The sequence below is a fragment of the Numenius arquata genome, chromosome 16 (assembly GCF_964106895.1).
Source record: "Numenius arquata chromosome 16, bNumArq3.hap1.1, whole genome shotgun sequence".
Classification (NCBI taxonomy): domain Eukaryota; kingdom Metazoa; phylum Chordata; class Aves; order Charadriiformes; family Scolopacidae; genus Numenius; species Numenius arquata.
In genome coordinates this window covers 12159858-12177789 of record NC_133591.1, presented here as the reverse complement: position 1 = coordinate 12177789, position 17932 = coordinate 12159858, and the positions used below count along the sequence as shown (strand labels likewise).

General features: G+C 47.5%; 2 protein-coding genes across 2 annotated transcripts in view; both read right to left on the bottom strand.

Moving 5' to 3' along the window:
* The window catches only part of GCN1 (GCN1 activator of EIF2AK4), a 43419-nt gene extending 29584 nt beyond the window's left edge, over positions 1–13835 (bottom strand). The window contains exons 1-18 of the mRNA XM_074159297.1: positions 13808–13835; positions 11262–11364; positions 10661–10724; positions 9934–10065; positions 8622–8730; positions 7833–7931; positions 7617–7751; positions 7029–7097; positions 6834–6942; positions 6343–6417; positions 5953–6081; positions 5671–5721; positions 5161–5259; positions 4719–4892; positions 3017–3169; positions 2156–2248; positions 642–717; positions 304–463 (exon numbers count right to left, since the gene is read on the bottom strand). Coding sequence (XP_074015398.1) covers positions 304–463; positions 642–717; positions 2156–2248; positions 3017–3169; positions 4719–4892; positions 5161–5259; positions 5671–5721; positions 5953–6081; positions 6343–6417; positions 6834–6942; positions 7029–7097; positions 7617–7751; positions 7833–7931; positions 8622–8730; positions 9934–10065; positions 10661–10724; positions 11262–11364; positions 13808–13825 — 1848 coding nt within the window. The 5' untranslated portion in view covers positions 13826–13835. The remainder of the gene's footprint in view (positions 1–303; positions 464–641; positions 718–2155; positions 2249–3016; positions 3170–4718; positions 4893–5160; positions 5260–5670; positions 5722–5952; positions 6082–6342; positions 6418–6833; positions 6943–7028; positions 7098–7616; positions 7752–7832; positions 7932–8621; positions 8731–9933; positions 10066–10660; positions 10725–11261; positions 11365–13807) is intronic.
* A 312-nt stretch (positions 13836–14147) lies between these two features.
* On the bottom strand, positions 14148–17734 carry RPLP0 (ribosomal protein lateral stalk subunit P0). Its single transcript, XM_074159865.1, has 8 exons — positions 17686–17734; positions 17378–17481; positions 16771–16946; positions 16586–16673; positions 16159–16305; positions 15511–15696; positions 14745–14885; positions 14148–14385 (listed from the first exon to the last, which is right to left on the bottom strand). The coding sequence occupies exons 2-8, from the start codon at positions 17429–17431 to the stop codon at positions 14221–14223; spliced, it is 957 nt and encodes a 318-aa protein (XP_074015966.1). The 5' UTR covers positions 17432–17481; positions 17686–17734; the 3' UTR covers positions 14148–14220.
* Between the last annotated feature and the right edge of the window lie 198 nt (positions 17735–17932).

Below are 17932 nucleotides of genomic sequence, written 5' to 3'. Positions count from 1 at the left end.
CTAAGCACTTGGTCTTCCAGCAGGGATTAATTTTGGATTAAAATAATAGGAGGACATGGAAAACTGCAGCTTCTTACCCAAATAATTTTGAGTAATACGTCTTCTGTGTATATAGGGAAGACACTGATACAGTAATATGCAGTAACCTAGTAACAAGTGGCATTCTAGGAGATCATAGAGCTGGAACTGAATCATCTTCATATCACACTGTATGTCAATAGCAACAGCAGATCTAGGGTAGGGAGGTGACTGGCAGCACACAAACAACTGGCTAAGCAGAGAATGGGCTTCTTGACTACTCACCTTATGAGAGCTGAGAACCACTTTCAGCTCCTCCAAGAGCCCATAGGCCAGTTTGTACCCTCCCAGAGAGGACAAGAGCTTCTTAACTGTTTGATGGGCCTGTCTTCGAACATGCCAGATCCGACTCAGCAGCACTGCAACAAGGGCACGGTGATACTGCCTGCAAACGGAGAAACAAACAGGTTCAGCAAGGGAGGCAGCTCTGCAAACCAACCGGATATAAAAACACAGAAGTTCAATGTTTTTTGCAAAGTCCCAAGCCCACCCTCCTCTCCACTGCCCGCATTAACATTCAGGGATCAGACACACAACGGTGGCAGCAAGAGCAGTCTACGTACTGAACTTTACTTTCAGGCAGCCGCTGTGCATGATCCAAGAGAAGGCGCTCTGTCAGCTGCAGTACTGTACACATTGCTGTGGGAAAAGACAAATATTTAAAATAGCCTGAGACTTCATAAGGAAACAGATTTATTTTTTTTACCTGAAAACAAACAGCAAGAGGGACACATTAAAATAGCTACCCAAACTGGGCCTTTATATAATCTTCTTGGTGAAGGTAGAGATAAGTCCAACTCAGATCTGTCAAGACTGGAAACAGAGTCACGATTCAACAGAAATGTTGTTAGCTGGATCCCAGCAGAATTTTCATGACCAGTTTGTGTGACCTATTTTTGTCTAAGTCAACAGAGCAAACCAAACGATAGACACCATGCTTACTGTATGAGTAATGGTAGTTCCTGAGCACCACCAAAATGCCTCCAGTGACAATAAAATGTACGCTGAACTCAAAGAAAAGCGCATAATGCTATCTGAATAGCAGTTTTGGCATTTTACCTCACATCATTTCCTGAGCTTCAACTGTCACAAGGCCCTTTGGTTTGTGTATCAACAGTCAACCATATCATAAAGGCAGGAGCAGAAAGTCTGAAACACGGGGTGGGTTATAACCCATGTTACATACAGTAGAGGGGACTTTCAACACTCAAGACAGTTTTGGGGATGTTAAGCTGGATATTTTCACTTAAATAACCAATAACAAATCATGACAATATTTGCTCTCAAAATATCAGCATTAGATTTTGGAGCTAACTCCCTCAGGAAGCAACATAGAATTCTCCAAATCGTGCTGTTTCAGGACACCTGCAGACTTGGGAGGGAAAATGAATGGATATACACACTGTCCTCAGGAAACGGGGATGAAATTATGTTATCTCCCATTTAGAAAACTTCACCTCTTCAAAGCTTTGTACAAAGGAGAAATGAATTCATTTCAGAGTAATGATTCATGAACTCATTTTCAAAACTTTCAGTTTAAAATGTAATCTGTAATGTTTTCTGTTGGGCACATTCCATTATTTTTTTTTTCAATTAGTCTTTAGACAAAAGAGAACAAAACAGAATGTAGAGACACTCAATTGATTTCCTATCTGTTACTACTCTTCCCCCATATATCTTAAGATTTTCACCTACACGTTCTCTTCTCCAGCCTTATTTTACTTTTTCCCATCTTCTTCACTTTAGGCTTCTCCACACCCTTTACATTGGCTGTAAGTATTTAGTTACAAATTGGGACACCACACAGGCACATTTTGTATTGGAAATACATTTTGTATTGACTTTTACAGAATATACAAATTTGGAATTATATATTTGGTTCATTAAGGAATAAATCAATTCATTGTCAAGCTTAGACTACAACTCGTCTAGATGTACTCCTGAAAGAGCACACTGTTCATTTTAATCTGAAACTCCTCCAAGGGTCACATAGCAGGGCTAACAGCAACAGTAGCTCTTATAAGTACCAAGTAATAGAGATAAAACAGCACTGGATGTACAATAACTGACAATTTACCTTCCTCTGATGCAGACTGCAGGAACTTCTCAGATGTAAAAATTTGTTTTTTCTCATCCAGAATCAGCTGCCAGAAACCACTCAGCTTAGACTCTGACAGGAGAAGAACAGATGTCTATCAAGGATGTTTCAAAATAAGTCAGAACTCAACAGTGTACATAAAATACAGCAGAATTCCGTCTCCTGAAATCACACGTTATTTCTAGCTTTACTCGTCCTCAGTTATAAAAGCCTCTCATCTCTCTCGTTCAGAACTATAAGCATGTCCAAAAAACACCTGCTGACAAAAATACATTTCTCTGACTTACACTTGTGAAATGTAAAGTCTGTTTCACCTTAATCTTCCACAGGGAGACCCTTCCTAAAAATGAAGGAAAGGAGGAAACTGGCGTGTTGGTTTTGGTAGACAAAACACAACTGGATTTTATACCCTGGCAGATGTATCAATTCAGACAATTCTTGTTATATCCTCTAACAGAAGACGGAACTCCAGTCCTCAAGCTTTCCAAAGATGGTTTGTAAAAATACTACCCAAATAACAAGCAAGCAATACGTTTAATGCATCAGTCAAGCCCTAGCGTGTAAGGTCTGGGTGGACAACTTCTATCAGAATAAAGAGGAACACTGCCCCAAGTGAATGGAAGCTGTAATTTGCAAAGACACAGAAGAGCAAAAACTCTTCACTGACATAACAGAGAGAGATGGGAATGAATCCTTCCCTGGTTTACACAAGGGCAATGATTCTCTACGCAGAAGCAATACATGCATTAAGGAATAGTATCTGATGCACATCGTCAAGAAAAAGTGTTAACCCCCAGAGCCTGCTTATATTGACTTCTACTACATGTTTTGTGACCTTACCAGTTTGTCCCTCAATTACAGACATCCTGCAGATCAACAAAGCTGCAGCAACTCCTTCAGTTACCATGGGAACCTGAGTACTCTGAGATGCTGCTTTTTCTACTGTCTGGATCAGCATTGGCAGCAAGTCCATTCCCTGTAACAAGGTGTCACCTGAGGAGACAGAGAGACAAGTTACAGAACAACACGGTCCTTCCCACTTGACACCACAAGGGTATCAATGGTCCTTCTGTTGTCATGAGACAAGGAAAGGAACCAGACACGTACCAGACACGAAGATTCTGAATCTCCCAGAGTATTTGCCAACCTCTACTGTCATTAAACTTTAACTATGAAAAGCTAGATGATAATCACTTTAGTCCTTTTGTCGCAGATAAAACAGTCCTGTTTCAATAAGAGTTTCTGCTCAAGGGTGTGAAAGAAAATGCTAATTCAGTTGGTTGAAATCACAGGATGTCTGACTTAAAAGATTAGGTTTCCCTAAGAGAGTGAAAGTAAATTCCTGGCAAGCCATGACCATCTGTTCCACTTCAAACATTCACAAATCAAGGAATCCCACTGGTCTGCGACCCTCGCTTCCACGGAAACTGAGCTAGGTGTTCATGGTACTTCCAGAAGCAACATCTCACACACAACACTGAAAAAGGGAACAAAAGATCCTGTGATTCTCTACGTTAAGTATTTGCAGGTAGTGTTTTAGCTGCAAACTCCTCAGAGTTAGAACGACCATTTTCTTTATGTCCCAGTTGGAAGCTTCATTGGGTGGGTCAAAGCAACGGTACTCAAGAGTTCCAGTGCCAAGTCAATTATTTTGAAATACGAATGTCTTGGGCCGTGATCCCTTGAACAGCTGCACACATCACACACAAGTAATCCCCCTCACCCGTGGCAAGCATGAGCAACTTCAGGTTTGCCCATACTGATATCTCTGAAAGGACCACCATCCTGTGACATCTAAATAGTTTTAGTGTGTTTTTTTCAGCCCTATGATAGCACAGAAACTCCTGGTAGCTACAATGGAAAAAAAGAGAACTTCCCTCATATCCACATTGAAAAAGCGATGGCTAATCCATTGTACCTATAAAATACATTGAGTTATTGACCTCTTAAGCAAATGTATACCATCCTTTTGATTCACAGTGCATCAACAAGAAAGGGAGATCTCCCATGCAGGCATCAATCGCCTGTTGACCCCTGGATGAAATGCCGAAGTCAAAGAGGATAGGACCAAGAGAAGCAAATCTCAAAAGGATGACCAAAAGTTTAGAATTTCTGAAGATCTTAATTTCAAACACATTAATTTTAAATTTTTTTGTATTTTTTTAAAGCTTCCAAAAACCAAAACCACAGACCAGGATCCCAGCATGCTGGGTGCTATATAAAACAAAAGCACAGTCCTTGAGCTAAAAACCTTACAATTTAAGTGTAAGACAAAAATAAAGGAATCAAAAATTACTTTGGGGGTATATGAAAAGACAGCATGATGAGCAGTAATGCCAGTTATACAAGAAGACAAACCAGCTTTGGAGGCTGGAAGGGAAAAGAGAGTTTAAGGAAAAATACGAAGGAGGTTAATGAACAGATACTGCCTTACAAAACCTTTCTTAATCAATGCAGCTATCTACTTAGATCAGGAAGTACACAAGTTTATTACTCTTAAGCCACACAGTTAAGAGAGTCATTAATAGCTGCATAGTTTTACCTTTGAAAGAGGCTAGCATGCACTGCAGGTAGGCATGTCTCACGGCTGAAGTAGAGGTTTTAAGGCTGAAGGCTTTCTTTAGCCATTCTACCAGCTTCTTAGGGACTTCTGTGGTGAACCGAACACACCAAAGAGCCAGGACAGAGACTGCGTGAACCAACGTGCCTTCATGGACTAGGGAGTAACACAGAGCTCGTGTCAGTACAGGAACTGCATAAAACACAGGAGTGTAAACCAGAAAGCGGATAACAACTTCAGGAGGAGGCAGGAAAAGAATGGACGTGCTTCTAAGAGACACAGCACTGTCTCATCAAAACAGAGCAACGGATTTTACAACACAACAGGGGAGAAGCCGGGTTTATTCTGAATAAGAGGCCACATGAAAATCCTGCTCAAGATGAAAGCAGCTTAGCAAGCCCAGAACAAAGGCAAGAGTTCTCACCTTCTTGTTGCAGGAAAGGGATGAAAAGCTCAGCCACAGTTCCAGCCAGAGCTTGGCAAGAGGATCCAGAAACCACATGGTGACTAAGGCTGCCAATCCCTGAAAGGGCAGAATTCTCTCATTAGTTCCACAAACTACCGGCACTTGCTGCAAAATCTAAAAGCAATCAAGAATGACCCTTCACATTTCAATCCTTGCACAGATATCTCTTGTCACTACATCTGGATGTCACATCTACCAAGTACCAACACTGCAGGATCTCTGCCTTCATTTTTAGCCAGGATACAGTCATCTTCCTCGCATGAAACATTTTAGCCCACCAGCCAATCATTTCCTTTGAAGAGAAAGTCAAGAACTGGCATGTGGTATCCAGCACCCTCTATGACATCAACCACAGCCAATTTGGAAGGACAGGCAGGGAATCCTAAAAGTTTAAGTAGGGATCCCCTTCCTTCAGCCTTCTGCTAAACCTCCTCCACCAGAGAACCAGATTTCTTCCAGGATCCTCACCTGAGAGGACACTCATCTTCTGAGCAACAACTGTCAGCTTCCCTTCTGAGCCTGCCGACAAGAAACAAATGGGTGAGGGATGACTTACAGACGCACAACGGCTACGGGCTACATCAAGAATCTTCTCTAAAAATACAAAAGCTTGTCCCATTACCCCTAATCCAGACTGAGCCACCCCTACCATACAGGCAGCTAAAAGACAACAGAAAATACAGTACACAAAACTCCTTGAAGGCAGCAAACCTTTATTCATCTCAACTACTTATCCTACAGTTTACTCACCCCCTAAGATGGCAAAAAGGTGTCTGCCCAGCGACTCCACAGCCGAAGGATCGCTGCACTGTCGAGCCAAGTTCTTTAATGCCACAACTGCTTCATCCATCAGCTGCACACTGTTGGATTTCAGATGACCTAGAAAATAATGCACAAGCTAAGAGCTCCTTAGAACAAACTGCATAAAATTAGCAAGACAAGGATATATCTTTACATGTGGCTTGACTCAGCTTCTGGAACCGTCACGTGAGCTATTCCAATTCCAAGTTACAGCATCATCCTCCCTCCCACACAAAACAACGTCTTCACCAGTAAAAACACTGTTGGAGGTACTACCAGAAAGTCAGAAGAAAGCTTTATTCTGAATTCATCATTCCCTCCAGAAGTTGGAGTACTTACTGGCCAGTCCTTTCACAATGTCTAGAGCGTACTGGCTGAGATCCAGGTTCACAGATACCAGCAAGCAAGAGATTGCTGAAGACAGAAGAGATAATGGCATATTACATTTTGTTAAGTAACTGGTTTTAGCATTTTAGTACACTCTTCCCCACAGTTGTCATCAAGAGCAGACAGGGTCAGTAATGAGCAGGATGAAAAAAACCTGAAATTGATTCCCAATGAACAGATTAATTCAGCATTATTCCTAGCACTCAGCTGTGAAATTCTGTCCTCAGTGCAAACAGTAGCTATCACATACCCAGACACTTGGGATCACACCACAAATGTTGCTTCTCCACATCCAACCTTTAGATGCCAGACAATCCTGCCGCCTGCGCTCACAGGACCAAAAGCATCATCCAGAGATAGACACTCCCCCAGCAACTCCAGACCTCTAAGAAACAACTGTTCACACTCTTTGACATAGCAACGCAGCGAGATGACAGACTCACTTTCAATTACATTCTCAGGACTCCGTAGCAGGGATTTCTGCAGAGTTGGCAAAATTAAGTCCTTGAATTCAGCATGAGACATGTACCGAAGAAGCGGGGAACAGCTGTCCTGCAAAGGGAACAAAGCGCTCAGCACAGGAGTGGACGTTACACATAGGACAAAAGCACAGACAGCTCTGTAACAGGATGTCTCACCAGCACGTGCTTCTGAGGCTTTGTCTTGCTCATAAGGATGGTCTTCAAGTAGAAATCCAGGAGAGCACTCTGAACAAGCAGAAATATCAAATTAGAGCCACATCACAACCTATACACAGCTCCCCACACACCATCAGGAAGCCAGGCTTGATATCCCACCTCATTCTCCTCCAAAAGACAGCCCTACCCACTAAGCAGAAGCTTTGCTTCCATCCTGACATAAGAGTCACGCAGAGATCAGTGCTCTCTGCTCTGCCCTTTAGTCCAACACCCAAAACGCACCAAGAGCTAAATGCTGTCTTCCCTTCCTACAACAGGGGAGAAGGCAGAAAGTTGCCGTGCTGGCCATCTATGTAAATGCACAGGCCACAACAAAAAGCCACATATCCACCATAAATCTATAAATCTATCCCAGCTGCTGTAGTCATAAATGCGTTACTACTGAACTGACAGATAATTAAACCAGGGGCAGATGCAAAGTACCAGCCTCATTGAAACATCTGCCCACACCTCTTCTCCATGATGAGAAGTGACACTACTTATTACAAAAACAAAACAAAACAAAACAAAGCAGTACAGCAAATTTACCTTGTATCGTTTAATAATATCAATTTCTTTCTGGGCTGTGCAAAACTGCACCACAAGGCCCAGCATCGCAGCGTAACTCTGGTTTGGTTCAAGACCAAGAATGACAGATAGGTACTGATCCACCAGATCTTGGTTCTGAAGAGAAAAAAGCAAAGCACGTTAACGCAACAGAACCTAGAACAGCTATTGAATATGGTCACATAAGGCATATGTCACCTCTTTCCACAGCCTGTTCAGTTTTTTCACGGCCCCATCCACCGCCTGCTTATGAGAACCTCCCAGGACTTCCAAAAGGAGCAAACACTGAACCTCCACCTGCCAAGGAAAACAGCCAAGAAAACCTTCATGCACTTGATTCTCAGAGAGCTTATATCAAACAAGATATGTCAGATGCCAATGATTAGCTGAATCTGCTTAGGAAAAAGTCCTTGGGTCATGTAAGTTCTTCCAACAAGCTGCCATTGCTCTCATCCCACACAGACCACTTTGCAGAAGCATGCAAAACAGTTTGGGAAACTCTGACTTTGAAAACAGCAATTTATATTAGATTACATCTCTTAAAATACATTTCAACTATACTCCAAGGTGATAAGAGGTCAGAGGTTCAGGTTGCTAAAGTGGGTGAAAAGAAAGCAAAAAGCTACTTGACACTCTATGACAGAACATCACACACAACTACTTCAAGGGAGGCACAAGGAACTCATGCCGTGCTGCAGACTGCACCTTGGAGGCACCACAAGCCCACCTCGTCTGCAAATACTGGTATAAAGCATAGCATGCAGAGCAAGACTGCCCCACTCATGCTTTATACACCTCTTGCTTTCTCCAGTGGAATAGGAGAGATCAACGTACACCAGAAAGCAAAAAAGACTGTCATGTAAACCTGGATTTTAACATGATGTTATCAGTTACAATTATCTGCAATGTTTCAGCAACTCAAAGACCCTCCAAATATTTAACATCTTATCTCCAAAGGGATATTTCTGCAAACCAAAAAGAACCTACCAGTTTTTTCCACGTTTCTCCCTGTCTCTTTTCAGGCGTTGGAAAGACTGTGCGTACAAGCAGGCATGTCCAGGAGAGCGCCAGCAGAGCTGCAGATCCACTGCTCTTACTGTTGTACAAACAGAAGAAGGATGTAAACCTTCAGCTCCCAGTATGTAACTTACACCTACTAGTCCATACCAGACTCATCTTTGCCCAAGTCAGAACACCACTTTATCAGCGAGGCAACATTATCATAGAAAAATACAACAAGTCTTAGCTTTTAAAGGAAATAATTAGTCCTCAGAAGCTATGTGTTTCAGCTCTGGTTTAAGACTCAGAACTTTTGAATGGCACAAAAGAGGCTAAACTTCACCTTGCTGGAAATGAAAAAACTTAGCATAAGAAAGACCATTTTTGGATCTTCGCAGTGGTGTTACAGAAATGAGAGTTAAATACTTTGCCAACTGAGAGTGCCCAAAAAGTGACTCAAGATTTCTCATCTACTGCTCATTTTTACTGTCAGAGCTTCCCAGCTTTAGATTGCCAAATTGTTTCTCAGCTTACATTCCCTCCTGGCACACCACCCAGTTCTGGTTTCTGCTAACTCTCACCTCCTCCCTCCACCTCAGGTAACGGATCCCACCTCCCCGCTCCCTGAGGATCCTCATCCCCTTTTGACCTTTACCTCTAAGTGAAAGAACATAGAAAGTGTCCTTGCGCACAAGGCCAGCCACCGTGACTGGGTAGGTCAGGGTAAATATCGTATCACTGCAAGCCTCTAAACCAAGATATTTTTCTAAAAGCTACACCTCCATTCAGCCATGGCATTGCAGGACGGCTCTCTGTGCCCTGCACCAGCTGAACAATACCCAAAGTCACCTTTTGGAACCACTAGCATTTCCAGATGCTACCACAATACAACAGTAGCATGTTTCTCAGCTCCGCTTCAAATTTCATTATCTTCCTATCTACGGTAAGGTCTTGAATTCCATCAGCTGAACACCAAATGGGCAAGGAAATTCTCTTTCCTAATAGTTTCGGAGCCTGTTTCTTGATAAAAGAGTTTATTCCTCATCTCTCCAGACTTGAAGATTACCAAAGGCAAAACTGTAACTCAGACCCAATCCACTCGCAGTAATACCAAGATCTTTCTACTTTCACAAAAAAAACACGAAAGAGGTAAGAAAGGAACATTTGAATGGTCATTAACACCTTTGCCTCTAAATGTTTTTAACACCTCTGGCAAGAAGCAAGAGCAGAATCATTCTGAACACACGAGGAACTACCAGCAACTCAGAACGGTTTCCACACAAAGCAACTCGTCCAGCACCTGGGAACTCCAGCCTTGCCGCCGATCCCTGAAGACTGAAGCGATTGCAGAAGGTTTTTTGCTGTTGCATCAGGCTGGGATTCCGCGAGCTGCTGAAGCGCCAGCTGCAGGGCTCTGCGGGACGCTGCATCGCTGGAATGAAAAACGTATCTCCGTGAACATGGTAAATCCTGCCAACGCTACACATATTACTACACTCGCATCACACAAAGGGCTCTGCTTCCTCATTTCAGCAGTTGAGGTAACAGTTATTTTATCCTTGCTGTTCCAAGAAGAGGAGAACTTTCTGGCAGAAAGCTCCATTCCCTTCCTCAGCCGACAGAAGTTGTGTCGAGTCTCTCTGGCAGGTTGCAGAAGAAAACACAGGTTCTGAACAGCTTCTCTACAACAGGTCGCAATATAATCCAATCTAAAAGTGTCTAAAAGATGCCTAAAAAACACCTTAGTCTTGCTTCACAAGGACACAGGCATTCATTCTTGCAGACTGAACCACAGGATGCAAGTTTTAATTTCAAAAGGAGAAGTGAAACACAAGGTAAGAGCTGTAAAACTTTTTACTGCCAAAGATAACTTGACAGCCTAATTACTAGATGGCATCTTTCAGCGTCACACATCTATGTGACGCTGCACGCTAACACTTCCAGCTGATCATACCAGTTTAGCTAATAAATACATAAATACCAACAGATTAAATAATAATACATTCTTTCTACATTAACTTACTCACCGGTATCGATGCAGAGTAAGGCAGAAAAGTTTGCAAAGGCCTTTCACTGCACCCTCTGGAAGATCTGTAACAGATGATATTTCAAAATATTTCTTCATAAATCACTGAGCTCTTCATCTTCAACACAAACATCATTCACTTCACAACTGAAATCAGTGAACGGCTCACAGCCCCTATACGTCTATGAAATTGTTTGCAAGGATCAGAGTTCTCCCTTTTTATACATTTTATGCATATTTTGAAAAATAAGGGCAAAATTGGAACACATGCCGTTGCACAGTCATCTTCAGAACATGAGAAATCAAAAAAAATTTTTAATTTGTTTCAGCTGTTTTATTAAGACAATCTAAAATCTTCCATACTCTCCCTCTCTCTACATATATGCACATACTACTAAATAGAAAAGCACACGTTAGTAACTGGAGTTCTGTGTTACCCACAAAACCTGTGCTTAGAATTAACACTGTGAGAAAGCAATTCCAAGCGCTGCCAGCCCCCTGCCTCACAAAACTACCCCTCAAGTTTCACGTACCCTTTGAAACAAATTATTTTAACATTCTTCCCTGTCCTAGTAACCAGAACATCACCCCAAAGTTTTTACCTTTCCCAGAAATGCATTTTCCCAGCTCACTGAGGATCTCTCTCCGTTCCTTCACGCTGGCTGTGGTTACTTTTACTGCAAACCGCTTCAGTGTATCAGAAATCTAAAACACAGAGAGGAAAAAACATCAGACTTCCTTCGATACCGACACACATAACGCAAAACCAGGGCGAGCAAAATATGTCATCTGCCACCACACAACCTCTTAGTGACCAAACGTGACCACTCACGGTCCTATCTGCTGGGGAAAGGGTCAGTGTACATCACACACGATGAACTCAAACCTCCCGCTTCGGCTGAAGAATAACTGCTTTTTTCTGTTTGTTAACCCATGTCCCTGCACTCACGCTCTGCAAGATAACGTTCATTCCTCTCAAAGTAGGACAGATGAGAGGTAAAATTGATAGCCTGGAGTACAGGACCTTTAAAAGCAACCAAAAAAATGCACTTCAAGAATGCAAAGGTGCTTTTCAGTGCACATTACCTCCTAAAGGCCACACAGCCCCAAAGGGGGACTTCTAAGTGCAGTGACCCAGGGCTGACTGTAACGGCCCATCCTGAAAAACTGATCTGTGGTTTCAGGCTGTCAATAGCTGTGAAATTCTGTACACAGGCTCAGCAAAAGAACGAACCGCTCTTCTTCAGTCTTTTCCAGAGTTAAATCACAGGGATTTTGTAAACTGGACTGGTCAGATTACAAAAGGTTGCGCCTCGCTATCAAACTCCTTCCACGCGCTATCAGTAGCGCCCAAGGTTACCCAAGCAAAACGCAAAATCACATCACACAACCGAACGTTAATTTTCATCCTTGCGCTACTGTGTGCCTGGATCTGCCAGCGGGAAGGGACCGAGACCCCTCACTGAGTTTAACTCCACTAAATCGCTTGTTTCAGTTTTCAAGCATTATCGAGACGGTGAGACAACGCCGTCTGAAAAGACTAGGAAGAAGTTTAAATTCTCAGCAACCAGCTTCTTCAACTACTGAAGCCATTTCCATGAACTTTCAAGTTTTGCAAGATCTGCAAGACGAAAGACTTTGCGTGGGCTGCACAGGGCTCAGCCAGGTCTACGCTCACCGGTTTTCTGCATTTACATAAAACAAAACAGGGCTCTCCAGTAAAGGCTTTTAAAATTCAGCTCTTAAACCAAGTAACTTCAGATCTTAATGACCATCATCTTTAGGCAGGGTAGCTAATAAGCATGCCTTTAGAAACCCCTCAAAAGTGTTCCTTCCCTCTTCAGGCAAAACTCCACCAGTTTTGCCACAAGGTTTTTCCTAAGCACAGGAAACCTGGCAATTGAGAAACGGCTGTTGCCTCCACCCTTCTCAAGAGCCGCTCTCGGTGAAGCTTCGCCGCTGACGCGCAGGAAGGGCAATCCTGCACCACCGCTACCTGGGATTTGGAGAAGCCCCGACCCTGTGACCACCTCACGCCCTCAGCCTTCCTCAAAAACTGGCTGAAAGCGGGGCTGCGCCTCTGAACAGTGAGGTACCGGTTGACCTGCGGAGCACAACTGTCGTTTCCATCAGAACTGATGGAACCAGCTGCCACTAAAGAGCTCCTCTTCTTCCAGACCTTTCAATTACATGAGTTCATCATATGCAAACTCAAACCAAGCTGCACTTACTCATGCTGCTTAATCACAAGCAGGGAGATGTACAGGCATGAAAACACATTAAAATGATCCCATCGGCCTAGATGTTAAAAATATAAATCACGTATAACACTACAGGACTTCCCAAGCATCTTAGTGCCTTCCACAGACGGCACAAACTACGGCTCTCCACAGGGAAGCCGCTGGGACAGGCTTCACCCATTCGTTTTTTATTGGGATGTGCAGGTTCACGCGTTACAAAGCTCAAGCAGCGCTACTGCAAACACAGAGAACAAACGCGGTATCTGTCCCAGCAAGGGCCTGACGCTGAGAAGGCTGGGATTTGCCTCGGGAACATCCCACCCGAAGGCACCGAGCTGGACACAAAAGCCCATCGGGGTGTAACAGCCGATCCCCGGGCACTCGGCAGCGGCTCCCCCCGGCAGGGGGACGACGCTCGGCTTCTCTCGTTCTGAACGGGACCCCCGGCAGCCGCGGGGGCGGCCGCAGCCCCGCTGAGGCGCTGCCGGCAGCGGGGAGCGCCGCGGCGCAGGGCCGGCAGCGGCACACGAGGGACAGCCGGCTTGTGCCAGCCGGGCATCGGGAACTCACTCCGGGAGCGGGCGGGACGCTCTCCAGCGCCTCTCCGGGCCGCCGCCGCCGCCCCCGGCAGCCGCTGAGGGAGCGGTGGCTCAGCCCGGGCTCCCCGGCCGCCATCGCGGCCTCCCCGCGGCCAGCTGCGGCGGGCAGCGCCGGCGCGGCCTTCCCGCCCCGGGACGCGCCCGAGCCGGCTGCCACGTCCCCGGCCGGCGGCGACCGCGGGCCGGGTCCCACAGACGGGCCAAAGGAAGCGCAGGGGAGCGGGAACGGTCTGAGGCCCGGGCCGGACCCCCCAGCCGCCGCCATCACCGGGCCGCGACCGCCGTGCCGCGGGCTCGCCCCGCACTCACCTGCGTGTCGGCCGCCATGGCGCCGCCTGCGACCCCGGAAGCGGTAGCGGCTTCCGGTGCGGGCAGCGCGCGCGGAGCCGGCCGGGGAGGGCCCGTCTCCATGGCGACGGCGCTGCGGCCTGGCCCGGGCCCGGCTGCCCCGGGCCCCTTCGCGGGGTAACGGAGCAAAGCAGCGGGTCCGCCGGCACCGGCCGCCGGCTCGGCGCAGCCCCGGGTGCGGAGCAGCAGGGCCCGCGGAGCCGGCGCTCCCCCACAGCGCAGCGGAGCTCCCGGGTCACACTTCCCCAGGGCCCCCCCCCACCCCGTGACCCAGAGCCCAAGGCATGGAGCTGGGCACAGGTGAAGGTGTAAAATAGCTTTTTATTTCTCCAATCCAACCAACTCTGACACAAACGGACGGGCGGTGGCTGCCGTTAGTCAAAGAGACCAAAGCCCATGTCCTCGTCGGACTCCTCTGATTCCTCCTTGGCTGCCTCTTTTGCTGGAGCGGCGGCGGCGGCAGCGGCGGGCGCAGCCGTCTCAGCTACCACAGGCACGGCGGCCACAAAAGCAGAGGGGTCTGCCAGGAAGGCCTTCACCTGTGAAAGGGAGGGGGAAAAAAGGTAAACATTTTGAAGGACTGAACCTTTGCGATCACGAAGGCCGCACTCGCAGCTTGCCAGAAGCCAAACACTCAACCCCGCCACGCATGAAGGACCAGAGACATTTTGTCTACGCTCAAGTTCCACAGCCCCAGGGAGGAAGGAAACCAGGCGATGCAGCTTTCTCCTGCCATTTGTACACAACATACGGACGCAGGCGCCCCTTCTCAGGATGGGTCCCTCGCACTCAGGCGGGTCCAAGTCCTTTCGGACGAGATGACACACCAGGCATTTCTGCGGAAGCGCCCAGCTGCCTTTCTGACACCCCTCTGTGCAGCAGATCGCTCAGCCATTACCTTTTCAGCCAGCGGGAAAGTGTAGTCGGTCTCCACCGCCACAGCCAGGACCCGCTTGTACCCGTTGACGATAGAGTGGGGCACAGAAGCAATGGTGGGGTACCCAATCTGCAGGCAGACACTGGCAACGTTACGGACCCCCTGTGAGGAGAGAGACTCATGTTTCCGTGCTCTGAGAAATAACCAGGACCAGAGACCGTGGCAGATGACGACACATCCCTACATTGCATGCAATGCACACAAGTAACAGCTCCAGTGAAATGGTTTTAAACCATTCCAGGGGAATAGTTTCAAACTGAAAGAGGAGAGATTTAGATGAGGTATTAGGAAGAAATCCTTTGCTGTGAGGGTGGTGAGATCCTGGCCCAGGTTGCCCAGAGAAGCTGTGGCTGCCCCATCCCTGGAGGGGTTCAAGGCCAGGCTGGATGGGGCTTTGAGCAACCTGGAATGGTGGGAGGTGTCCCTGCCCAGGGCAGGGGATGGGACCGGATGGTCTTTAAGGTCCCTTCCAACACAAAACCATTCTATGATTCTATGAAATCAGACAAGGATATAAATGCCCTCAAAACGCTTTCTGAAGTAGCTCCAGGTGAAAAAGCCTACAGAAGAAACTCCCTGACAGGCTGTTTCTGCAGGGCATCAGGGAGAGCTCCTGGCTCTGCAGGACCCCATGGCAAATACTGGAGATGATCCTTCATTCTGGGGCAGCACTGGCTGCCACAGCAGCGAGGCAGAGGTGGAATGTAACACAGGCTGTGGCACTCACCTCCAGGAAGCGCTTGTGCAAGGTCTCCTCGGTGATGTCCAGCACTTCGGGATTGTAAATGCTGCCATTGTCAAAGACTTGCTGGATCACCAACCCGAAGGAGAAGGGGGAGATGTTCAGCATGTTCAGCAGGGTGGCTTCGCTGGCACCCACTTTGTCTCCGGTCTTGATGAGCTGCACATCGCTCTGAGGAAACGAGGGGAAAAGGAGTGAATACACACAAAGAAATTCAGACACGTCGATGCAATGGGACACAAACGCACATTTGCAATGGCAAGAGATGGGGAATTGATGGAACAAACAAGCACAACAAAAACAGGCTCCAAGTTCAGCTTCACGAGTTGAAAAAGCCCCAGACCACACAAGGAAGTACATCTCAGCTAGGGGAACGACCTGCGGGTAGCTCACCTGGGAGTCTCCTCCAGCAGAGCCCAGCCACGCAGCTGAGATCTGATGGAGAACTTAACTCCTGCACACCCGATCCAGGCCAGACATCCTCCCTCAAGTTCCCCAAGTGCAGCAGCCAGACTGCTCATACAGTACTTTAGCACTACTGGCAGCTTTGATCTTTACAGCTCCCTCAACTGACACAATCAGGGCCCTCCAGTCAAAAAGAGCTTCAACAACAGCAGCACGCTGCTCACTAACCAGAATTTCAATGGTTCCTCTGGAAATCTTCGTGGTGATGCCCAAGGCCTGGAAAAAGGAGGTCTTCTCAGGTCCAAGACCAGTGTTCTGGGCTGGCACAGTCACATCGCAAGGAGCAATAGCACCGGCACGGGCAGCTGCTGGCACCTGGAGAAAGGGAAAATGAGAAGCTGGAAGAATGCTCACCTCTCAGATCTCATGGGATGGCATCAACTCCCTCCTAAAGCATTCCTCCAGGATGGACATTACCCAGGGTACACACAAGTGAGACAAAAGTTGAACTTAAGTAGTCTGGGTAAGACTGCAGGGATCTAGTTCCCAACCCCTGAAGACTCCTAATAATCAGGTATCCCCCATGCAGTTTCAGTTCTATTTTTAATTCCATATCTGCCAGTCCAGAGACATGGTGAGGGCTGATCTCCCCTACCTTGTTAGCCAGCAGCATGTCCCGGATCTCAGTCAGATCCTCCTTGGTGAAGACAAAGCCCACGTTCCCACGAATGTGAGGCAGCAGCCTGAAGGGAAGATGATAGCCTTCAGTTCTGCTACTCAGACAACGTCTCCTCCTCCCAGACAGAGGATCCAGGAGCACATTCAGACAGCGTTACCCACTTTTCTAAGGCAGGGTTATTCTCCAGATGACCACGAATAGCTTTGCGCATCATCGTGTTCTTCCCCATCAGCACAACAGCCTTCCCACGCAGGGACATACGGATTTGCTGCATCTGCTTGGATCCCACATTGTCTGCTCCCACAATGAAACATTTTGGGTAATCATCCAGGAGTTGCTATAGCAAGAAAAAGACTGTAACTATACAAAGAAATCTGGACCAGTGCACAGAGCGGCTTTAAAACCTCAACATGTTAAAACGTAAAAAAAAAATGTCAGAAATTTGAGAGTGCTCGGCTCAAACTGCTGTTGGGTGCACCACAGGGCTGCACCCTTCACTCAGCTATCTAGTTAGACCCCTAAACTAGTTATCTCTGTAACTAACACAGCAAATTCTCACAGGAGCCTTAAAAACGGTCTGATCTGGACTATCTTAATCTCTTCCTATTGCCACGTAATCGTTCCTTAAACAGACAACCTATAGCACCCCATCTCTTTTTTAAAAAGCTCCCCCCCCCACCCCCGGAAACGCCCCGAGCAGCGCCAGGGCCGCTCCCTGCGGCCCGGGATGGCCGGGCCTCAGCCTCGCGGGGCAGCGCCGACACTCACGATGATTTTCATAAAGTAGTTGGACTTCCACGTAGCCCTGTCTTCCCTGGGCATCGCGGCGGTGCTCCAAGGATCGCCCGGTGGGTTTAAAGACGAGCTGTGACCTGCCAGGGATAAGCGCGACTCAGGCGGGTCCGCACCCTTCCCTTCCCCCGCCTCCTCCCCGCGGCTCCGCGCTGCCCGCCCCGCAGCCCAGCAGCGGCTAAGGACCCCCGGTGCACCCCGGACACGGTCCCGTCCTACCCCGGCCTGGCCTGGCCGCCCAGGCCCGCCCCGGGCCCACGGGAGCCTCCGCGCCGCGTACTCACCTCCACGAGGGCTCCGGGAAAGAAAGGCCGGAGGGCGGGCCCACCTATTTTATATGGCGGCTCACGCCCAATCGCAGCCAAGAGCGGAGTTACCGCTGCTCAACCCATTGGCTGCCCGCCGCCTGCCAATCAGGGCGGGGCGCCGTCCTCATTGGAGCAGCGCCGCCTGGGGCTGACATGCCGGTGAGCGGCCAGGGAGGGCGCGGGCGCCCCCTGGCGGCCGGAGGACCGCGCAGCTCCCCCGGCT

Bases quoted from the DNA above. Each gene is read 5' to 3' on its own strand.
- RPLP0 (XM_074159865.1), bottom strand. From the start codon at position 17,431: ATGCCCAGGGAAGACAGGGCTACGTGGAAGTCCAACTACTTTATGAAA. The intron at 16,306-16,585 runs GTAGGGGAGATC...CCCTTTCTCCAG, and splicing joins ACATGCTGCTGGCTAACAAG to GTGCCAGCAGCTGCCCGTGC. The intron at 14,386-14,744 runs GTAATGGCTGAG...TCCCTTTCACAG, and splicing joins CTTTCCCGCTGGCTGAAAAG to GTGAAGGCCTTCCTGGCAGA.